General features: G+C 54.1%; 1 protein-coding gene across 2 annotated transcripts; it reads left to right on the plus strand.

The window, feature by feature from the left end:
- Positions 1-13,206: 13,206 nt before the first annotated feature.
- On the plus strand, positions 13,207-21,056 carry PACSIN3 (protein kinase C and casein kinase substrate in neurons 3). Of its 2 annotated transcripts, none has more exons than XM_046014710.1 (11): positions 13,207-13,348; positions 16,262-16,335; positions 16,593-16,682; positions 16,842-16,998; positions 17,751-17,986; positions 18,087-18,242; positions 18,851-19,026; positions 19,170-19,290; positions 19,450-19,586; positions 20,004-20,125; positions 20,520-21,056. In XM_046014710.1, the coding sequence occupies exons 3-11, from the start codon at positions 16,629-16,631 to the stop codon at positions 20,633-20,635; spliced, it is 1,275 nt and encodes a 424-aa protein (XP_045870666.1). In that variant the 5' UTR covers positions 13,207-13,348; positions 16,262-16,335; positions 16,593-16,628; the 3' UTR covers positions 20,636-21,056. The 2 variants fall into 2 exon arrangements, with proteins under 2 accessions (XP_045870666.1, XP_045870667.1); XM_046014711.1 differs by lacking the exon at positions 13,207-13,348 and adding an exon at positions 13,359-14,024.
- Positions 21,057-21,222: the final 166 nt, after the last annotated feature.

Below are 21,222 nucleotides of genomic sequence, written 5' to 3' on the forward strand. Positions count from 1 at the left end.
GTCAGCTGATCTGCCAGAAATAAAGATGGCCGTCACCGCGAGACCACCCAACTTGAAGCCTCTTCAGAATCCGCGCTGCCCGGCCTCCGCCGGTTCCCCAGGAGACCAGGTACCAATCAAGGCTTCGGCTCCACCTCCTCTGACTTTTAATTGGTGTTCAGGCCCTCTCGGGCTTTAGGATTGGCTGTTTCTGGAGATAGAAAGCTTTGTGGAAAGCTACCCGCACCCCCCGCGATGGAAATCAAAACTCTTCCCGCTAGCCGGCTTCGCCATAGGGGTCGAGTCCTTATGTTTCCCCAGCTGCCCCGAATCTCAGCTTCTCTGTGCTGAGTGGTTGAAACTTGCAGCTCCTAACTACGGTTTCCCCAGAGCTGCGGACTGTCGGCGTAGGGAGTAATGGGCGGGAGGACGTGCAGGCTAACCGGGCTTAGAGGTCTTGTGCCCTGACTTAAGCCAGAGGCCAAGGCATTGCCTCTCCTAGGTGACTCTCTGCCCGGCCCCGGAGGAGACAGTTCGGACGTATCTGACTTTCTGCGACGAGCACACAGGAGCTGCGATTAGTGGAGGACTGCGGGGCCTTTCCTTCTATTTGCTAAACTCCGTCCCGGGCGCTATGGAAGGGCGAGAGGAGACAGCAATGCATTAACGGAAGGTCCTGCACTCACGGACAGGTAGGGACAGAAGACATGTCCAAAAATAACCGTTGGGAAGAAATGAATGCTCCGAAAGAAAAATCCGAACATGGTTTCCTGATGGCAAGATGAAAAGATAAGGTCAGAGTGTTAGAAAGGGGAAAGGCAAAAAAAAAAAAAAAAAAAAAAAAGAAAGGGGAAAGGCAAGCTGGTGGCTTCTCCCTGCTGGCTTGTAGCTGTTTTCAGAGCTGTGTCCCAGAAGCAGACTCACTTTTACTCAGACCAGCCATTCGTTCCACCTCAGCAAGTTTCTCAGTTGGAGGGGGAGTATGCCAAAATGTAAGAAATGACCCTGCCGCACTGAGCAGGGAAGAACAATACATGTGAAACAAGTGAAGCCATTCCAGAGAGAAGGTGGTCGTATACTAAATTGTGGCATGCCGGCCAAGACTTCTAGAGGCATTCCGAAACGATCATCTAATGGAGAAAGAAGTATTTCGGAAAGCCTCACAGGGAAGGTGGGATTTTGTGGAGTTCAATTTGAATGTAAGTAGGGTTTGGCCGGAGTAGGGAGAAGAGTATTCTAGGTAGGGGAACAGCTTGGTAAAGTTAGGAGTGGGTATAAGTTATGAGAAAGAGAAGCGGCCCCTGGCATCTGGGAGCAGGCCTGATAGATCAGCTAGACCTCGGTGTTCTGTCGAAATAAACAATTGCACAAAACAACACCAGACAAGGCCACACTGTGACCATGATCAATCAAAACAAAAACATGATCACTCGTGTCTGAACACAGACAGAAGTAAGAATATTTTCCAAACCACAAAAATAACCAGAGATTGCCCTATTAGTTTGGCTAATATGGAAGCAGCTTCTTTGCCAATCACAGCTCTAGCTTTCCTTTTGCTTCATTCCTCCCACCTTGTGGATAAGATTTGCTTATACCCAGTCATAGAATCATCCCCATTTCCTGACAACCTCCAATCCAGAGCAATGACCCACTTCCCTTATCCAAATCATCCAATGCAAGCCAAATCTACAAGTCCTTCCCAACACCTTACAGAGAGATGTTCTGCTATATGCATTCTCTGTTGCATTGAGCAATACACCCCAAGTTCAACTACAGAGGTGTTCTTGATGGTGTTTGAATTGGAGGCATTGACATTTATGAGTAGGGTAGGAGGCAGCTTGAGGAGGAGAAGTTGGTCATATCGAGGATCTGTTCCCAGAGGCCAGATGGAGGGGGAGGTTGAAAGGCAGGCAGAATTCAAATTTCATTAATTCTACTGACATTTATCAAAACCTAGTCTGTCCCTGGCAACTATTCCAGTGAAAGAGAATGCTGAAAGGAAAAATGCTCTTTGCCCCTATGGAGTGTGCTTTTTTATGGTGGGAAAGACAGATAGGTAATCCTACAGCTACAACTGGGTGTGATGAGCTTAGTGAGAAAGGAAGCTTTGGGTTTGGGCAGGGATGGGGTTGGTACAGAAAGGGGACACTAACTCAGGGTGGAGTGGTGGTAAAAAGGAACAGTGTCAAAAAAGTTTTCCCAGGGGCACCTGGGTGGCACAGTGGGTTAGGCCTCTGCCTTTGGCTCAGGTCATGGTCTCAGGTCCTGGGATTGAGCCCAGCATTGGGCTCTCGCTCAGCGGGGAGCCTGCTTCCGCCTCTCTCTTTCTCTTCCTGTCTCTCTGCCTACTTGTGATCTCTGTCTGTCAAATAAAATATTTAAAATAATTAAATAAATTAAATTAAATTGTTTAAAAAAAAAAAGTTTTCCCAGAGAAGGGGCCCACTTAAGCTGAATCTTGAGAGATGGGAGAGGAGGGGGAAGATATTCCAGACAGAGGGTAGGAAATGGGAAGGCAAGGAGGCAATAATTAGCCGTGATGGATTCATGAGCAGAGGAAATGTTCTGCTTAATGCCAGGATTTCCCAGAGTCTGTTAGGATAGGGGAGGTTTTCCATGGTGAATTAAAAAAAAAAAAACACACAAAAACACAAAAACAAATGTGCGTGAGCAGTGGAAACCCACCTTGAACATGCCAGGAAAGCGTTTTTGTTTCAGGTTCTGCTTTGGGGCATTCCTACCCTAGGTTTTGCCGTGTTTTACCGAGAAAACAACTGTCTAGGCACTTAGCATCCTCCATTCCCATCTGATGAACCATGGGGCAGATGGACAAAAGTATTTAATACAGATTTTTTTGATGCTGCCCATCTGATACGGAGGTGAATGGTGTAGCATGACTTTGGTTTCCTGCCACAGAGAGGCTGTGCTATGAAGCCCTGTTTATAGATGTTTTGGTCTCATCTGTGACACTGCCTTTGACATAAGGCATCACAAGTCAATTCATTCAAAAGCTGCTGGTGATAGCAAAGGAAGGTCTCCTGTTCACACTGGAAGCCGGGCAGACCACGGCATGACCCCAAATTATGCCATTTTCTTTGATCTGCAAAATGACATGGAACTTATGTGTTTTCTGGAACAAGGAGTATGGCACAGAGGAAAGAGCACTGTTCTTAGATGATGTATCCTGGGTTCCTCCTTTCATTTCTCTCTGTTTCGTCATCCCGCAGTCAAGAAGAGGGACTCAGTGGCCTTTCAGATCCCTTCCAGTTTTAAAATCTGGGATCTTGTGAGCTGCTGTTAAAGCAGCAGGAACCAGGGGCGCCTGGGTGGCTCAGTGGGTTAGGCCTCTGCCTTCTGCTCGGGTCTGATCCCGGAGTCCTGGGATCGAGTCCCGCATCGGGCTCTCTGCTCAGCAGGGAGCCTGCTTCCTCCTCTCTCTCTGCCTGCTGCTCTGCCTACTTGTGATCTCTGTCAAATAAATAAATAAAATCTTAAAAAAAAAAAAAAAAAAGCAGCAGGAACCAGTGAGGGCTTTCCACTCTGGCCTCCCTGTGGGAAATTTCCATCCAGTAGGAACCATCTCTCTGGTGCAGGCCAGTACATGACTGATTCTGATCAAGCCGTCCATGGATCCAGACATTCTGCTGAGTCTGCGAAACCATCCATAATCCACGAGGATGGTGTGTGTGGGCTTCCCACACACAGTTCCTGCATTCAGTGGTTTGCAAATGACAGCCTCAAGCGTTCCGCCAAGCTCGCAGGGAACTGAAGTTTAAATTCCTCTTCAAGGCTCGGAAGCCGACTGAATACGGCCTCTCGGAGTTCTTGTTCCTTGGCATCTCTGATACATAGTTCAGTGCCCAAATAGGAATTAATTCTGGAATAGTGCTAAGTGAAAAAACTGGCTCCCACCCCTTAGGGAATAGCTTCCATTTTCAAAAATACAATTGGGGCTGGCTTTGGAAGTGTCAGACAGCTGTGTAAATACCAAAACAAAACAAAACAAAACCCAAAACAAACAAAAAAAACAACCAAAAACCCTCCCCACCTTCTGTCTTCGCTGTGGGGCATGAGACACCATCCACACTCTAAATCAATATCCTGTCATGCAAACAGAGGTGTGGGATGCCAGGAAACTTCCCTAGGCGGCCAGCTTTGCAGGGCGCCTGCCAGAGGGCTGAGAGTCTGTGTGGAAGTGCTGCACGGACTGTAAAGTGCTCTAGAAATAGAAGCTGCTGTAAATTCTCCTGGCGATATGTTATTGAACGATAAGATCTAAATGAGGTGGTGAAGAAGCTCTTTGGCATCCTCAAGAGCTCGCACCAGGCAGGTGGCCATCGTGGGAAGAGCAGGGAGCAGAGAATTGGAAAGCAGGGGTTTGAATTCTGGCAGTGAATTCCCACTGTCTTCCAAAGACTCCCCAAAACTCCGCAGTGGCAGAAATATAAATGCTTCTGTCTGTGGCAGAGCCAAGTCAGTTGCCTATGGCTGGATGAATCCCATGCTCGTGGGACTGGGGCGGCTGCATTTATATTCCCCTTCTATTCCCATCCTCCCACTCCAGCCTCCACTAACCCACCTTGGCTCCTGTCCCCACAGGGACATCAGTGTCCCTGACATTGTCACTCCTAGAGCACGGGACAAAACGCTGGCTCAAGGAACCACCGCTGAGTTTCTTCTTTCTTTCTTTCTTTCTTTCTTTCTTTCTTTCTTTCTTTCTTTCTTTCTTTCTTTCTTTCTTCTTTCTTTCTTTCTTTTTAATATGTTATTTGTTTGTCAGAGAGAGACCAAGAACACAAACACAGGGAAAGGCAAGCAGAGGGGGAAGCAGGCTCCCTGCTGAGCAAGGAGCCCAATGTGGGACTCAGTCCCAGGAGGCTGGGATCATGACCTGAGCTGAAGGCAGATGCCCTAAGTTTAGGTGTCCCTAAGTTTCTGTCTGTAGAGGAAGGTTGTGGGTTGCTTGGGTGGCTGTGGTTCTTTGCAGTGAAGCCGATGGCTGGGTGGAGGTTCTCTTGTAACAAATCCACTCACATCCTCCCCAGAGCTTCAGATGTTCAGCGAACATCCCCACAGACACATGGCACATTCCCCGCTGTGCTCGGCTTTCCCTGTGTCATAAGGCCCCAGAGTCTGAGAGTTTTGTCCCAGTTCGAGGCTGCCTGCCAAGCCATATTCGTGTGGGTGGCATGGAGGCTGCTGGGCTATTCTGTGAAGAGTCACGTTAGCGAAACTGGGGGACGACATCTCTGAAAGGCAGCCGACTTTTTTTAAGTTCAGGCTGTATTTTACTAGATTTCCCAGGTTAACAGCTGTGGCCTCCTCCAGGCTGGTGTGCTGGGTTGAGTCGTGGTCCCTGAAAAGAGAAACCCGTATCCAAATTCCCAGAACCTGTGAATGTTATCTAGAAAAAAAAAAAAGGATCTTTGTAGATGTAGTCAAGGGTCTTCAGATGAGGAGAGCATCCTGAATGATCCGAGTAGGTCTTAAACCCAGTGGTAAGCATCTTTGTACAAGCAAGGCCGAGATCATAGAACCTTCTGTGTCAACCACGCTTCCATTATGGACAACAATCACCACCACAAACCAGAGCATAAGGTGTTGAGTTGTGGAATCGCTGTTGTACACCTGGAACTAATGTAACATTGTGTGTCAACTAGACTTCCAAAAAAATAAATGAAAAGAGTAAAAAAAATAAAATAAAAACAGTGAGGCAGAGGGGGACTGAGACACAGACGGAGAGACAGACACAGAGAGATGACAATATGAAGACAGAGGCAGAGATGGGAGTGACACAGCTATGCGCCCAGATTGCCAGACTTCCAGATTGCTGGCAGCTTCCAGAAGCTAGGAGAAGGGCGAGGACTGATAACCTCCCAGAGCCTGGGGAGGGACGGCACGGCCCTGCCGATACTTTGATTTCTGGCCTCCAGAACCCTAAGAGGAGACATTTCTGTTGTTCTGCGACCCCTAGTCTGGGGGCACTTTGTTAGCCCCGGGAAACTAATACAGCCCCAATCTCTGCGGGGGATGTTCAGCATCAGCAAGGGGAGAATGCCTCCCTGAGGCCGGGCTCAGGCAGCTCTCACATTCCCACCTCCTTGCTGTGTCTTTGAGCGAATCTTAACATCTCTCTGAGCCTGTTCCCTCCTTTGGAAATGGGGAAGAAGGAGGCAGACCGTGTAGGGTTGTTGCAGGATCCCACCCAGAGGGCCAAACACAATGCCAGCTGCGCCCAGATACTCCATGCATGTGCGCCCCCGTGGCCCCCTGGAGGGGACCGCTTTGGCTGGCCCCACCTCAGGCACAGAACTCCCACTCGGAGGCTGAGTCGCACAGCATCTCACACTACTGTATCCAAAAGAGAAGTCCTAATTTTCCGCTCTTCTGTCTTTTTCGCATTTCCCTGCCTCCACAAATGGCACTTCTGTGCCGAAACTCCAAGTAAACACCCTCGAGTCATTTTTGTTTTATGTTTAAACTTCTCACTTGGACAGAATTTCAGACTTAGAAAGAGTCGATAAAAGGTTATAAAGAATTTCCATAGACTCGTCCCTAATTTCCTGAGTGTAACATCAGATGTAAGTACAATGCAATGATCAAGAGGAGAGAACTGTGGATTTTCTGGCTGGCTCCGTCTGTGAAGCCTGGGGCTCTTGATCTCAGGGGTCATGAGTTCAAGCCCCATGTTGGGCATAGAGCTTACCTAAAAAAAAAGAGAGAGTGGGGCGCCTGGGTGGCTCAGTGGGTTAAAGCCTCTGCCTTCCGCTCAGGTCATGATCCCAGGGTCCTGGGATCGAGCCCCACATCGAGCCCCACATCAGGCTCTCTGCTCCGCGGGGAGCCTGCTTCCTCCTCTCTCTCTGCCTGCCTCTCTGCCTAGTTGTGATTTCTCTCTGTCGAATAAATAAAATATTAAAAAAAAGAGAGAGAGAAAATTAGTACTAATGATGCTATTATCCAATCAATAAACTTTATTCAAATTTTGCCAAGTGCCCCAGTCATGTCCTTCTCTGGTCTGGAACCCAATCCAAGATCACAGGCTGGGATTCATTTTGAAATGTATCTCTCCCTTACCAGCCACACTTAACCGATCAGCACGTTCGACTCCCCATCGATCCTTCCCCCAGATACTTCTTCAGTTCCTGTATTGAGCAGCTGCAGACCACCATCCTAGAATAAGCCCCTGTCCCTGGTACCTGGATGACCGAAGTGGCCCCCTAAATGGTCTCCCTCTGTTTGTCTCCCTCTAATACACTGGCCGCGTGGTTTTTGTGTAAAGGGGTTGACAGTAAACATTTTAGGCTTTTCTGCCCCTGTGATCCCCATTGCAACCACTCCACTCTGCCACTGCAGTGCAGAAGCAGCCATGGACTATATGTGAACGGGGGAGTGTGACTCTGTTCCAATAAAACTTTATGGACACTGAAACTTGTCCTTAAAACCTTCACATATCACCAAATCTTTCTCTTTTGATTTTTTTTTTTTTAAGATTTTACTTATTTGACAGACAGAGATCACAAGTAGGCAGAGAGGCAGGCAGAGAGAGAGAGGAGGGAGCAGGCTCCCTGCTGAGCAGAGAGCCCGATGCAGGACTCAATCCCAGAACCCTGGGATCATGACCTGAGCCGAAGGCAGAGACTTTAACCCACTGAGCCACCTAGGTGCCCCTTTCTTTTGATTCTTTTCAACCATTTAAAAATGTGAAAACTGGGACATCTGGGTGGCTCAGTTGGTTAAGCATCTGCCTTTGGCTCAGGTCATGATCCTGGGGTCCTGGAATCGAGTCCGGCATCGAGCTCTCTGCTTAGTGGGGAGTCTGCTTGCCCTCTCCCTCTCCCTCTGTGATCTCTCTTGATTTCACTCTCTATCAAATAAACAAATTATTTTTTTTTAAATAAGTAAAATGTGAAAACCATTCTTTGCTCCTGGGCCATCCATTCTACTGTTTTTTTTGGTGCCCTGTTCTGATCTGTCCTCATGCAACATCTAGAAAGACACTCCATCACTCCTCTGCTTAAATTCTGCACTCAGAATAGAACAAAGCCTGCAGTGTTCGGATGCCGTCCTCCTCTCTTACCTTACCCTCGACCTCTTACTCTCCTTCACCACACCCTACCCACTCTGCCTTCTTTCCCAGGAGGTCAAATTCCCATTTCTGGGCCTTTGTACACGTTTAGTCCTTTCGTGTAGCATACTCTCTCCCAGGTTCCCTCTTTACCCAGCTAACTTCCATTTGTCTTTGGGGTCTGTTGGACTGTTTTGGGGTAGAGAAGCTGAGACTTCCTGAAAGAGATTTTCTCTGATCCTCCCCTCGTTGAAATTATGCTCCCCCTATTCTTTCAGAGCGCTGTATCTTAAAAGTTTTTTGCCTTTAGAAACTTAATCACGATTTGTAAATACCTATGCAGGCCTTTATTTAGTTTTAGTGGAACCCCACAAAGCCAAGGAACATGTCTGCTTTGTTTACATTGTGGACCAAGCACCCAGGCTAGTGTCTGGCATCGTGGATATTCCTTGAAAGTCAGCTAAATAAACGGACCGTCCACAAGAATTCCTCTCTGGCCAATCAGGAGGCCCCCAGGGGACTTCAGAGGAGGGACTGAACAAACTGGGCAGGCTTCCTGGGAGGGCAGGACCTGAGGGCAGAACCCTCAGCTTACTGAGCTGACACCTGGGCTGGGCCCTGGCAGCTCGAGGCACCTTCCAAAGAATCTGCCCTGGGCAAATTCCTGACCTGGAGAAGGTTTCTGCACAGGCCCCACGGAAGCCTGCTATGCATTTTTACTGTAATGCCTTCCATCTGCTGTTCTTCCTGCCCAGAACATTTTCCCCCACTGAAGTTGCCTCCTGTCGATAACTACGACTGTTTTTTTCTACCTGGGGTTGCCTGAGATCTTAAGAACATAGCTGTTGGGGGCACCTGGGTGGTTCAGTGGGTTAAAGCCTCTGCCTTCAGCTCAGGTCATGATCTCAGGATCCTGGGATCAAGCCCCGCATCAGGCTCTCTGCTCGGTGGGGAGCCTGCTTCCCTTCCTCGCTCTCTGCCTGCCTCTCTGCCTATTTGTGATCTCCGTCTGTCAAATAAATAAATCTTTAAAAAAAGAACATAGCTTGAACCAGAATCTTTTACTCAGCTGCCCATCAGGAATGCTGGGGCAAGGTCCAGAGGCCACAAAGAGTAACACAGCTGCCTTCCAGAAAGATAAAGCCTGCCTGCAGCCTTCTGCCTGTTCTCCTCTGCCCTTCTGGGGGCTGCCTGCCAGACTTCTTCGGATAAATCTCCTCTAGCCCCTCTCACGCACACTTCCCACCGCCTATAGGATAAAGTCTGAGCGACTCAGCCCACCTTGCAAGTCACTGTTCAGTCTCTACTCATTCTCCAGCTTCATTTTCCATCTGCCTCCGCCCCATCTTGAACTCAATATTCTAGATATTCTAGATGGGAACTGTCCAATACAGTTGCCACTAGCCACGTGTGGCGGTTACATTTTAACTAATTAAAATTAAATGAACTTAAAAATCCAGTTCCTAACTACAAGTGGCTAGTGGTTGCTGTACGGGGCAGGTTGCTATACAACATTTCGGTCCTTGCGGAAAATTCCATTTGGACAGCACTGTGTTAGACAATAATTTCCCCCAAACTCTTCATTATACAATTTACATATAAGTACATGCTCACTGCTCATTTCCTAATGCTCCAAAAATTTCTTTTACCAATTCTAGACCTCTCCCTAGAGATAGCCACCAAAATCAGTTTGGTATATATTCTCCAAATATGTTTTTGTGTGTTCTGCATTTTGTTCCTTTTGTTCTACAGGGTCTTGGAGCTCTTCGTATAAGAATACATCTCAGGACATCTGGGTGGCTCAGGTGGTTAAGTATCCTATTCTTGTTTCGGTTCGGGTTATGATCTCAGGGTCGTGAGATCGAGCCCTGAGTCAGGCTCTGTGCTCAGCCTCTGCCCCTCCCTCTGCTCTCTCTCTCTCTCAAATAAATCTTTAAAAAAAGAAAAAAAAAATCTCCATCTACCTTGTGCCTCAGGTGCTGTAGTGTTTAGCCATCTCATGAATGAACTCTAGGTTATTCAACTATTTTTTTCACCCTCCTGCACTTTGGTGTTTATCCTTATTTCCAAATCTCTGGTGTATTACAGATTTTTTTTTTAAGCGGCTGGGGTGGCCGGTGGGCCGCTCTGAGGGTCAAGGCTTGGGCCTCACCACCATGTCCCTGGAGGGAGTCCCTGGGACAAGGCCTCTCTGCACTGTCTGACCTGTGCACCCCGGTGACCTGCCAGCCAGCAGTCTCTTGATGGAAATTTTTTTTTTTTAAAGATTTTCTTTCTTTATTTGACAGAGAGACAGAGATCACAAGTAGGCAGAGAGGCAGGCAGAGAGAGAGGGAGAAGCAGGCTCCCTGCTGAGCAGAGAGCCCGATGCGGGGCTCGATCCCAGGACCCTGAGATCATGACCTGAGCTGAAAGCAGAGGCTTTAACCCACTGAGCCACCCAGGCGCCCCGTCCCGATGGAAATTTGCTTCCAGTTTTCCCTTACTGCAAACAATACTACATGCAAACATCCTTGTACCTTTTTCTGCACTTCTACTCATGTTTGTCTAGAGTAGATTCCAAAAAGCGAAATTGCTGGATCACCAAGTCATATGCTAACACCTCTGGGGCTTGGCACATCCCGTGTTCCGTCTACAATGCCTCCTCACATGACTAATTCCTGTTCATCAAGCCCCTTCAAGTGTCATCACCCAGTGAAAAGTGGTCTCTTTGTCTCTATTTTCCCAAAGTACTTCCAACCCACACTGTATCATTAGCCTACATTTAAGACTGTGCCTTAGTTGTCTTGTATTCTTAATACCTAGTAGAGGGCCCAGCCTAGAACAAAAATTCAAATGATTTCTCGACTGAATGACTGACTGAATAAATAAACAAATAAAGGTGCAATGGTTAGGACATTCCAGAAACTCAAGGTGAGCAAGTCTGTGAGTGTTGTGAGCTTAGGTTTTGGACCCATCTGCCACCTGGCGCCCTGAGCCAGGCTGCCTCCCTTGGTTTCTGTCTGTCCAGCCTCTGACCTTGGGCATCTCATCTTGAACTCTGTTCTAGTTCAGTATTGCTCCGATAGAGCCGTATGAGTATGCAGGGGCTCTCTGGCCGCAGAGCATAGAAATCTGAGCCCTGGGGATAGCAGGGGGTTGGTTTTCCAAAGGCAGCTCTGTCTCCTTTCACCTTTAAAGCAGCTCCGTATGCTCTGGGTTTTAGTTTATTTTTTCTCCCTACGTTACCTTAGGGGCAATTAAAATCAGCTGCAATATTTCTGCTTTCTGCCTCCAGATTGGAATCTAAGAGAAGCCAGATGCTTTCCACTCCATATCCCCTTCTCCTTGTGATCTGAGGAACAGCCCTGTTTTCTGAACCTCTCTCTGGCCTGGCTTTCCCAGATGCCAGTCTGGCTTGTGGGCTTTACTTTTAATGGGGTTTTAATAGGTGGTTCCTGCAATTAATTTCATTCTTGTGTTTTCACACTTTCTGTCTAGGTGCCTACAGGCCCCCAGGCATTAGGTGGGATGTTAACTGATTTAAAATAATACAGAATAGTGGGGCTGTCATTATAGATTAGCCCAGCTCCTCTCACAGCTTTTATAATCAGTGATTAGCTGGGGGCACATGGTCCATTTGGGAGGTCAGCTGGGTCACCCGTCATGTTTCATAGAGGTAGAAACAGAAATATGGAAAAAAGTGACTTTTTCATGCCCCAACAGAGACTGGGTGTTGCAACTGGTTTCAGAAGCCACATCCTGCTGGGTACACACCCAGTGAGCACCAAGGCCAGGATCCACTACTCAGGTAGGATTTGCCAAACGCCCTGCCCTGCGACCTGGCTGCCCAGAGTCTGACCCTCCCACCAGGACGGGGGAGCAGCTCTGTCAGCAGCTAATACCACCACCTGAAATTACCCTCATTCATTCTCTTCCGGGCCCTTTTCCATTTTCTGAGCGGATTTAGCTGCATAAAGAACGCATCAGCAGTTCCTGTCGGATTCAGGAACATAGTTTTGCTATTTTTAAAGCTGCGATTTTAAAAATCCGCGCACACGCACTCACACTCCTCAGGGAGTGGTGGTGGGGCGGGGAGTGGGGACGAAGAGTACGTGCTGGAGAGAGAACCGCTTGGCCTTTGGCTTCCCCGAGCGCCACGCCGTCCCCCTGAGGGAGCACTCCTCGGAGCCCCTGGGGCTCTCCCATCCCCAGCGACTTTGCGCCACCAGGACCCTCTGAGCACCCGGGGCGTTAGACCCACCCCGCTAACCCGGGGCCGCTCTCTCCTGCCAGGCGGAGGGTTCGGTCGCTGGCTCTCCCGGCCCAGGAGGGATCGGGAGGGACGGAGAGGCCAAGCAGGTGGCGATTAGGTCAGCCTCGGAACATTCTTGGACCGCTCCAGTGGATATAAATAACAGACAGGCAGGCTGCGAAAAATCCCAGGGTGGGGGCAAAGACGGTGAGGGAGAAGGGACTTATTAAGGGTGGGGTGGCAGCGTGGCGATCTGGAAAAATCTACCAAAGCTGGTGACTGACAAAGGGGGGGGGGTGGAGGGGCGAAGGGATTTAAGAATGAATCGTGGTACAAAATCTGGGACTAAGAACGCAGAGGGGGAGGAGCTCGTGCCTTTTTGCCCCACCCCCACCGCGTGTCCGAAGCAGTCCTAAGATTGGCAGGCGGGGCTGTGCATGGAAAGGGCACGGTTCTGAAATCCAGGTCTTGCCCGACTACGGATCTTTCGCAAGCTGCTGAAGGTCTCTGGGTCTCAGTTTCCGCACCTGTACAATGGGAATACTAATGCTTAAAAGGGGGTGACTGTGAGCCTCGACGGAACTAACGTATAAGAAAGATGTGCTCAACAAAGAAATACTAAGGCAGTGTAGCCCCCAGTCCTCCCTCCAAGAGGTACCCGAGCAGGCCCGATCCCTTCCCGCTTCCACGGGTCTCCCAGGCTCTGCAAAGGCCGGGAGGGGCAAAGCCGAAATCCGACTCGCTTTGCCCGCGCGGTGCCACCCTGGGAAGCGAGGCCGGGCGCTTCTCCCGTTGGAGCCGATACCCCGCGGCCCGTGCTCCGGGAGCCGCCGGTCGCCGCGACGCCTGCAGCCCCCGGTCGCCGCGACGCCTGCAGCCCCCGCGCCCCAGCCTCCGGCGGGTAGGGTTGGGGCCGCGGCGGCGAGGAGAGGGCGGGGCCGGGGGCCGGGCTTCCCGGGGGAGGGCCGGGCGCGCTCCGGGAGGCGGTGGCCCCGGCCCGGGAGCGGCAGGACTCCGGCCGGAGCGTGGCCGGACCCCCACCCTCCGAGACGCCCAGGAAGGACGCGGTGAGTGCTGCCCGGGCGGGAACCGCGGGGAGGCGGCGGCGGGAGCCGCGAGTCGATCCCGCCCTCTCCTTCGGCTCCTGAAGTTTGCAGTGGGACCGACTCCCGCCCTGGGAGCTCCCGGCTACCCCACTCCGCGCGAGGACGGGAAGAGCTGCTCCCGAGCCGAGGGGGTGTCTCATCTGCGGCGCCGCGCCGCGCCCCCCGCGATTTCCCAGGCCGGTGGAGGAGAGGGGGGCGTCGGGGCTGGAGGGCCACACCATCTCCGAGGGCTCCTTCAAAGCCCGCAAACGCCCCGAGGACCTCTCGCTCTTTGCAAAGAGCCCTAATTCCTGGGCCGCTGCCCCGGGTCACCTTCTGGAGTCCATGGCCGGGCTGGCCTGGGCGGGGTGCGCCCCCTCCCCTCAGCGGTGACCGGCCGGCCCCACCCCCGCCGAGACCAAGTTCAACAAGTTTGGCCAAGAAGTCCTAGAGCCTCCATGGCTAGGCCTGGCTCGGCCGCTCCGCGTGGGCTCCACCGGCTCCGAGTTGTGCAGCTCCCGGCCGGCAGGAGGGCCGGTCGAAGGGCGCCGTCCATAAGGGTTGAGGCCAGAGACGGGCCGCCACTGGGCTCCGAAGTTTGGTGTGGAGGCTCCGGGTTTGGAGTGCGTCATCAGGGAGCAGGCACCTCAGGCGGCAGGTCGGGTTTCCAAAAGTGCCCCTTTGTTATGCCCCTCCCTGGCCCTGCCTCCTCCCCTTTCCCTGCGCCACCCCTTCCCCCACCCTCTGGGGCGGCTCTGGCTGCTGCTTCCAGCCACTCTAGCCTAGGCACCCCTCTCTGGACCAAGGGGCCGCCCCCAGCTGCGCCTCCGCATCCTCGGGCTGCGGGGCGGCGGGGAGGGGCTGCTGGCAGGAGCCCGTGGGCGCAGTCTATGACTCAGGAGGACGGGCAGGGCAGGATGGCCCTGCTCCCTCCCAGGGCATGCCCCCAGCTTCTGGAAGGTGGGGGGTGGGTACCTACCTGCCTTAGGGAGTGTGGGGTCTTCCCTGACTTTCAGGACTTATACCTTGGCCCACGCAACTCTGAGGAGACCCTGCCAAGCGCCCTGCAGACTTCTGCAGGTCCAGTAGGTCCTGGCTACCTGTGCTGGGAAGGTTCATTCTCTGCCTTCCAAGCTCTTGCCTGTGGCGGGATGTATTCTGGAGACCAGACTGGGTCTCTCCTGAAGTCAGGAGGCACAGGGTGCCCCCCCATGGCACGCAGGGCCCACCCCCATAGCTAGATCCTGCCAGGGCTGTGGGGCCTGGCTGTGCCTGGGACTCTGGCTTGTGTTTGCTCTGGGAGGCCGGAGGGAGCAGTGCCAGCCCTGCACACACAGCTTGCTCTGTTCTGGGGCCAGAGAGAGGGAACGGGTCGGGGGCAGCTCTCCCGGGAGCCGGAGCCTGGAGGCTGGAGCAGGGAGGGGGCCCAGGCCCCTGGATGCCTGACTGAGACAGCTCCGAAGGCCCTGTGATTTACAGCTGTGGCTCTGTTTCCCTCCATCTGGTTGGCAAGTTCTTTCTGGGTGAATGGGGCAGACTCAAGAGGAAGCAAGGGGAAGTTCTGAGGACCCTAGTGGGCGAGCCCCTCTGTCCCTCTCCTGCTCTGTCCTCAGGCAGGCCTGAGCTCTGTCTCCTATTAGCTTAGGGCCAGATCCCACCCAGGCCAAGCTTTCTCACTGTTGCTGTAGCCAGCAGGTCTCCTGGTCCTTGGGGGACGTCATGTTTCTTCTTCAGCTTCCAGCTCCAGTGCCTGAAGAAATGCAGATTGGACGCCCTCTGTCAGTGGCTGGGGACAGATTCTCTCCTGTCAGTGACAAGCCAATGCAATACATAATATCTAGCCTGATGGAGGGCTCACAAGGGGCTGTGTGAATGGCGGTGGAGGAATGGGGTCTGGGAGACTCTGGAGAAGATGCCTCAGTTTGAGTTTGGAAGGATGGATAATGGCTTGTCAGTTTGGAGGGGAGCAGTGTGACAGAGCCCTGCTTTGGGGCAGCGGGCACACACTCTGCCGTCCTGGGTCTGGCAGTGTCCCTTGGGCTTGCTCAGAGGAGGAAGCGGTTTCCTTCTAGGGGCTTGAGTCAGTGCTAGGGTAGGGACAGCTGAGCCACTGCCAAGAGGCAGGAGGGGAGTGGCCGCGTGCCACTGTGTTCTCTGGCCTCTGGGGTGGTGGCTTTGGAGTTGGAATCCGCCTTGCCCTCCTCTACGGTTCTGGAGCACACTCTTACAATTGGCTGATGGTCCGTTGGAATCCCCCATGCTGCCCCAGATTCTGGGCTTTTTGAGGGCGGGGCTGAGCTACTCATTCCCCAGGGAGGTTTGTGGGACCTCAGTGGATGCTGTGGAACAGGATGAATGTCCTTTGTGACTGTCAGGCCCCTCACATTTGTTGCTTATTGCGTGGTTTGAGTCTGAGACCAGCCCGGGCACAGAAGACCAGGAGGCAGAATTTCCACCTCACTGGGGAGCCGAGGCTTCCTTAGGAGATGACAGTAAAAGCACTTGTTCAAGCTTCTTAGCCAAGATCCGACTCAGGCCTCCTGGCTCCCAGTCTGCTTTTGCAGGCAAAGGCGGTCACCGGAGTGTGGCCGGGCACCCTCCGATTTGGCCTGGTCTGGTAAAGGGTCGTCTTGTTGTTCAGGGAAAGGCAGAGGGGCCCAGCATGGGCAGGTATCCTCCCCTGTCATCTGCAGCAGGGAAGGGGGGGGCAGTGGGGCCCTCTGCCCACCATCCACCCCCACCCACCGCCTGATCCCCAGCTGGATCGTGTGACCCGCCTGGCATTCTCCTGGCTGGAGTCTGGCGCTTCTGACACCAGTTGCTATATTGGGGGAGCTGGGCACCGCCCTGGACACTCCAAGTCCCTGCCCTCACCCCTTGGCTTGCTTTCGTCAGCTTCGAGGCAGAATCACAGTGGCAGCTTTGAGAGTTGGACATCCGGGTCCCCGAAAGTGATCTCTAGGCCCCAGGTAGGTGGAATGAGGCTGGGTGGGGGACGGGGTGGGCAAACTTGAGGCCCAAGGAAGAGTTTTGAAGCAGCCACCCTTTCCCCTATCCCAGCACCTCCCTGGACCTTCCAGATCCCCCACTTGTGAAGTCCTAGCTCTGACAGTTCCTTGGGTGGTGGGGATAGCCATGAGGCGAAAGTCCAGGGATAGGAGAGGATCTTTTCCTCTCCCCAAAAGTGTACATCTGGCTTCCCTGCTTACCCCTCTGCCCTCCACAGCACCCATCCGCCACCATTCCGTGCTGCAGGGACGCCATGGCTCCAGAGGAGGACACTGGAGGGGAGGCCCTGGAGGGCAGTTTCTGGGAGGTGAGCAGCTGGGTCCTAGGATTGGAGGTGGCACTGAAACGCCCACCCCCTCTGCCAGCCTGGGCCCAGCCACCTGTCCAGGGGAGGAGCCCAGCTGTTGGCCCCAGCCCTGGAAGGGGCTTCTCCCCAGCGACACTGCCTTTCTCCTATCCGCCCCAGGCTGGCAACTATAGGCGGACCGTGCAGCGGGTGGAGGACGGGCATCGGCTATGCGGGGACCTGGTCAGCTGCTTCCAGGAGCGTGCCCGCATCGAGAAGGCCTATGCTCAGCAGCTGGCTGATTGGGCCCGCAAGTGGAGGGGCGCTGTGGAAAAGGGTGAGCCAGCACTTGGGCCTCACCAGGAGCAGAGGGCCGCTGAGGGTGGGGGAGACCAGACGAGGGAGCTTCTTTTTTGCACCTTTTATGGAAAATTTGAGGATTTCATGTATGCCTTCCCGCTGAAGAGGGGAGAGCTTCCTGGTTATTCTTACAGTTTTTAAGAATAACCTACCTGTTAAGAGTTTGTGAAGTATGGTCATGAGTTATTTTGATACTTCTAACAGCCCGGTGGTGGAGATGGTCTTGTATTACCCATTTTCTAGAGGAGAATCCAGAAGTTCAGAGAGGTTAAGTGATTTGCCTGAGGTCACACAGCTAGAAAGCACTGAAACTTGAACCTAGACCTTCTATTCGGGAGCTGGGGTGGGGATCTTTCCATCCTAACCAAGCTTGTTCTTCCCTCTGAGGCAATAGAGTGTAGTGGTTGATGCCACAAAGTTGGGTTTGCATCTCAGCTGTAATGTTTTGGGCAATTAACTTGTAGCTGTAATGCTTTGGGTATTAGCTTCACTTTTCTGGGCTGCTTTTTGCCTGTTAAATGTTGACTGTAACAGTTTCCATGGTGGTGGATAAGGATTCCACGAAATCTCCTATATTCACAAGTAGCCGCTGACCTCTTCCTTGTTCCTCTTCGTATCCCACCCTCCGGGCCTGGCCCCCACGGCAGCACCCTGGGGTGTGGGGGGCTGGCTCGTTTCTGGCTGTGTCCCTGGCCAGGTCCCAACCCCTCCCTCCCTCCCTTCCCGCAGGCCCCCAGTACGGCACGCTGGAGAAGGCCTGGCACGCCTTCTTCACCGCGGCCGAGAGGCTGAGCGCGCTGCACCTGGAGGTGCGCGAGAAGCTGCAGGGCCAGGACAGCGAGCGGGTGCGCGCCTGGCAGCGGGGGGCCTTCCACCGGCCGGTGCTGGGGGGCTTCCGCGAGAGCCGGGCTGCCGAGGACGGCTTCCGCAAGGCCCAGAAGCCCTGGCTCAAGAGGCTGAAGGAGGTGAGCGGGGGAAGGATGGGTCCCTTCCTGAATCCCACCCGGGCTGGGGACGGCCGGGTCTCGGCGTCGCAGGGTCCACATTTGTCGCCGTGCGCGCCAGGTTGAGGCTTCCAAGAAGACCTACCATGCAGCACGGAAGGAGGAGAAGACGGCGCAGACTCGGGAGAGCCACGCGAAGGCCGACAGCGCCGTGTCGCAGGAGCAGCTGCGCAAACTGCAGGAGCGGGTGGAACGCTGCGCCAGGGAGGCCGAGAAGGTAGCGGGAGACCGAGAAGGTAGCGGGAGACCTCTCTCCCCCTGGCCCCACGCTCTGCCGCCCTCATCCTCACGGGCCACCTGCTCTCCAGACCCTCATTTTAAAGAGGAGCCAGAGAAAAGCTGATGCTTTCCGGGGGAAAGAAATGGTTCCGTTTCAGGCGTTGAGAGGGTCTCAGGGTGGAGGAGACCTTCCAGCTCCGTTTCTTCCGCTGTGCCCGCCCCCAAAAACAAGCTCTCACGTTGCCTGCCCTGCTAGAGCTCCCTGCCCTCCCGCTCTGCCTGCCCTCTGCTCAGTTTCCACCTCCTCCATGAAGCCTATTCTGATTTCTCCCTGCTCCTCGAGGTGGACCTCATCTCACCCCCCATTCTCACTCCCCAGACCCTTAAAGTGGCTGTGCCCAGGTGTCCCCCGCTGGGGTCTTGGAGGGCCGGAGCTGGATCTGCTGTTCGGCTGCTGGGGTCTTGGAGGGCTGGAGCTGGATCTGCGGCCTAATGGCTGCTGGTGCCCGGCCTGGGGTCTCGCCTCCGGCGGCGCTCCATAAATGTGAGTGTTGTCCCGAGTGGAAGCAGGTCTGGTCCTCACCAGGCCCCTCCTGCCCCACACAGATGAAGAGCCACTATGAGCAGACGCTGGCGGAGCTGCATCGCTACACCCCACGCTACATGGAGGACATGGAGCAGGCCTTTGAGAGCTGCCAGGCGGCCGAGCGCCAGCGGCTTCTCTTCTTCAAGGATATGCTGCTCGCCTTGCACCAGCACCTCGACCTCTCCAGCAGCGAGAGGTGTGGCCTGCAAGGGGGGCCTGGAGGTCTGGGGGTACAGCTGGGTCTGCTCCGTCTCCCCCAGGCTCGGCCAGGCGCAATGAGTTTCAGGGGGGTACTGTGGCCCGGGGCTCCCCAGGTTGAGGTGGTGCCTTGGGCCGCAGGTTCCATGAACTCCACCGAGACCTGCATCAGGGCATCGAGGCAGCCAGCGATGAGGAGGATTTGCACTGGTGGCGCAGCACCCACGGGCCGGGCATGGCCATGAACTGGCCGCAGTTCGAGGTCAGCGTTCCGGGCTGCCCGGGGCTGGGAGGGGTGGCGGGCTCAGCCTGGACCTCAGGAGGGAGGCTAGGGCTTGGGAGGAGGTAGGTGAAGGTCTGAATGGCTCTGGCTGCCACCACAGCCTGCAGCCCAGCCTGACCCTCAGCACTGTCCCCACAGGAGTGGTCCTTGGATACACAGAGGACAATTAGCAGGAAGGAGAAGGGTGGCCGGAGCCCTGATGAGGTTACTCTGACCAGCATCGTGCCCACAAGAGATGGCGCTGCACCCCCACCCCAGTCCCCGGGGTCCCCAGGGTGAGAGCCAGGAACCTGGCTGTGGAGAGGAAAGAGCTCGGCCCCTGTCCTGCCCTCTTGTCCTCTGTCTCCTTCCCTTCCTTCCCCTCACACCTGAACTGGGTCGAAAATTGGTGCCAGAAACCTCAGACCCTGCTTAGTAGTTGTCGTGATGCCAGTGTTCGTGGTGGCTTAGCCTCGCGCGCCAGTGCCTGCATTCGTGCTCATGGCTAGTGCTCACGTCAGCCCTGGGTGGCGGGAAGCATGCCAAGCTCACAGGCACATGCGGCAGAGGTCAGACCAGGATCTTTAAGTTCTTTCCCACCTGCCTCTCCCAGGGTTCTTCCAGAGGGGGACCCTTTGCCCGGGGTCGTAGGCTCTCTGGCTCATGGTGGTCCTTGTGCCCTGAGCCTGCCGCCATCTGTCTTCCCTCTGCAGTGGTGGGCAGGATGAGGAGTGGTCAGACGAGGAGAACCCCCGGAAGGCTGCCACCGGGGTGCGGGTGCGGGCGCTCTATGACTACGCTGGCCAGGAAGCTGATGAGCTGAGCTTCCGAGCAGGTACGCAGGGACCCCTTTCCTGTTCCTTCCCAGGCTTCAGCCACCCTCTCCCCTCCTGTACAACCTGAGCAGGGGTGTGGAAAAGGGAAGGCTGATGCCTGCTTCCCAAGTCCAGTTGTCTGATTCTGCAAGACTGCTCTGGGTCCAGACTCCAGGCATCAGAGCATTTGCTCTGAGCACTCACTGCTTTCTCAAAGTCACCAGCTGAGGCCTGCTTGATGCATTCAGGGACTGGGGTGGGGTGCTTGCTGACTTTGACCTTTCTTCGCCTCAGGCATGTCTCTTCTCCTAGCTGCCTTCTCCTACCACCCCCTCCCCCTCCTCAGTCCTTGACCCAGTTGCAGGATCCCGGCTGGGCCAGGGCAATGGGCAGTGACGAAACCCCTTTCCCCAGGGGAGGAGCTGCTGAAGATGAGTGAGGAGGATGAGCAGGGCTGGTGCCAGGGCCAGCTGCAGAGTGGCCGCATTGGTCTGTACCCTGCCAATTACGTGGAGTGTGTGGGGGCCTGACCTCCCGTGACAGCCCTTCTGCAACGTTTCTCCACCCTGCATCGGGGCCCTGCTTCTCTTGGACAGCTGGACCTGAAGGCCCTGGACCATGGTGCCCCTTGCTGCCCTTCTGTCTATTGAGGAGGGAGAAAGCCCTGGGACCCAGGGTGGGGAGCGGCCTGCATCTAGGAAGGGACTGGTAGGGAAAGGCCAACTGGGTCTAGGCTGAAGGGAAGAAGGGGGAGGTCAGGAGGTGACAGAAGGGCTCAGGGGTGCCCGGGCCTCTCCAGGAATGGGTGGGTCTCCCCAGGAGCTGTGGACCCAGTTCCTGGTCTCAGTGTTTTGGGGTTCCTGGGGTGGTCTTGGGGTGAGTGTAGTTCTGGGCTAGCAGCACTCTCTTGTGGTGTGTTCTAGTGTGTATTAAACTTGGAGAAAAAAACCAGCACCGTCAGGCTTGTGTGCATCTTTTCTGATAGTCCACCCTGGCCAGGCTGCAGAGAGCATCTGGAGAGGGGCACTCTAGAGCGGGGAGGTCTGTGGGCCTAAGGTGTGTCATGGGCAAAGGTCTGCCAGCCTGGTATCTGCTCTGGCTGGTATCTGCTCTGGGG

Source organism: Meles meles, chromosome 8 (assembly GCF_922984935.1).
Source record: "Meles meles chromosome 8, mMelMel3.1 paternal haplotype, whole genome shotgun sequence".
NCBI lineage: Eukaryota > Metazoa > Chordata > Mammalia > Carnivora > Mustelidae > Meles > Meles meles.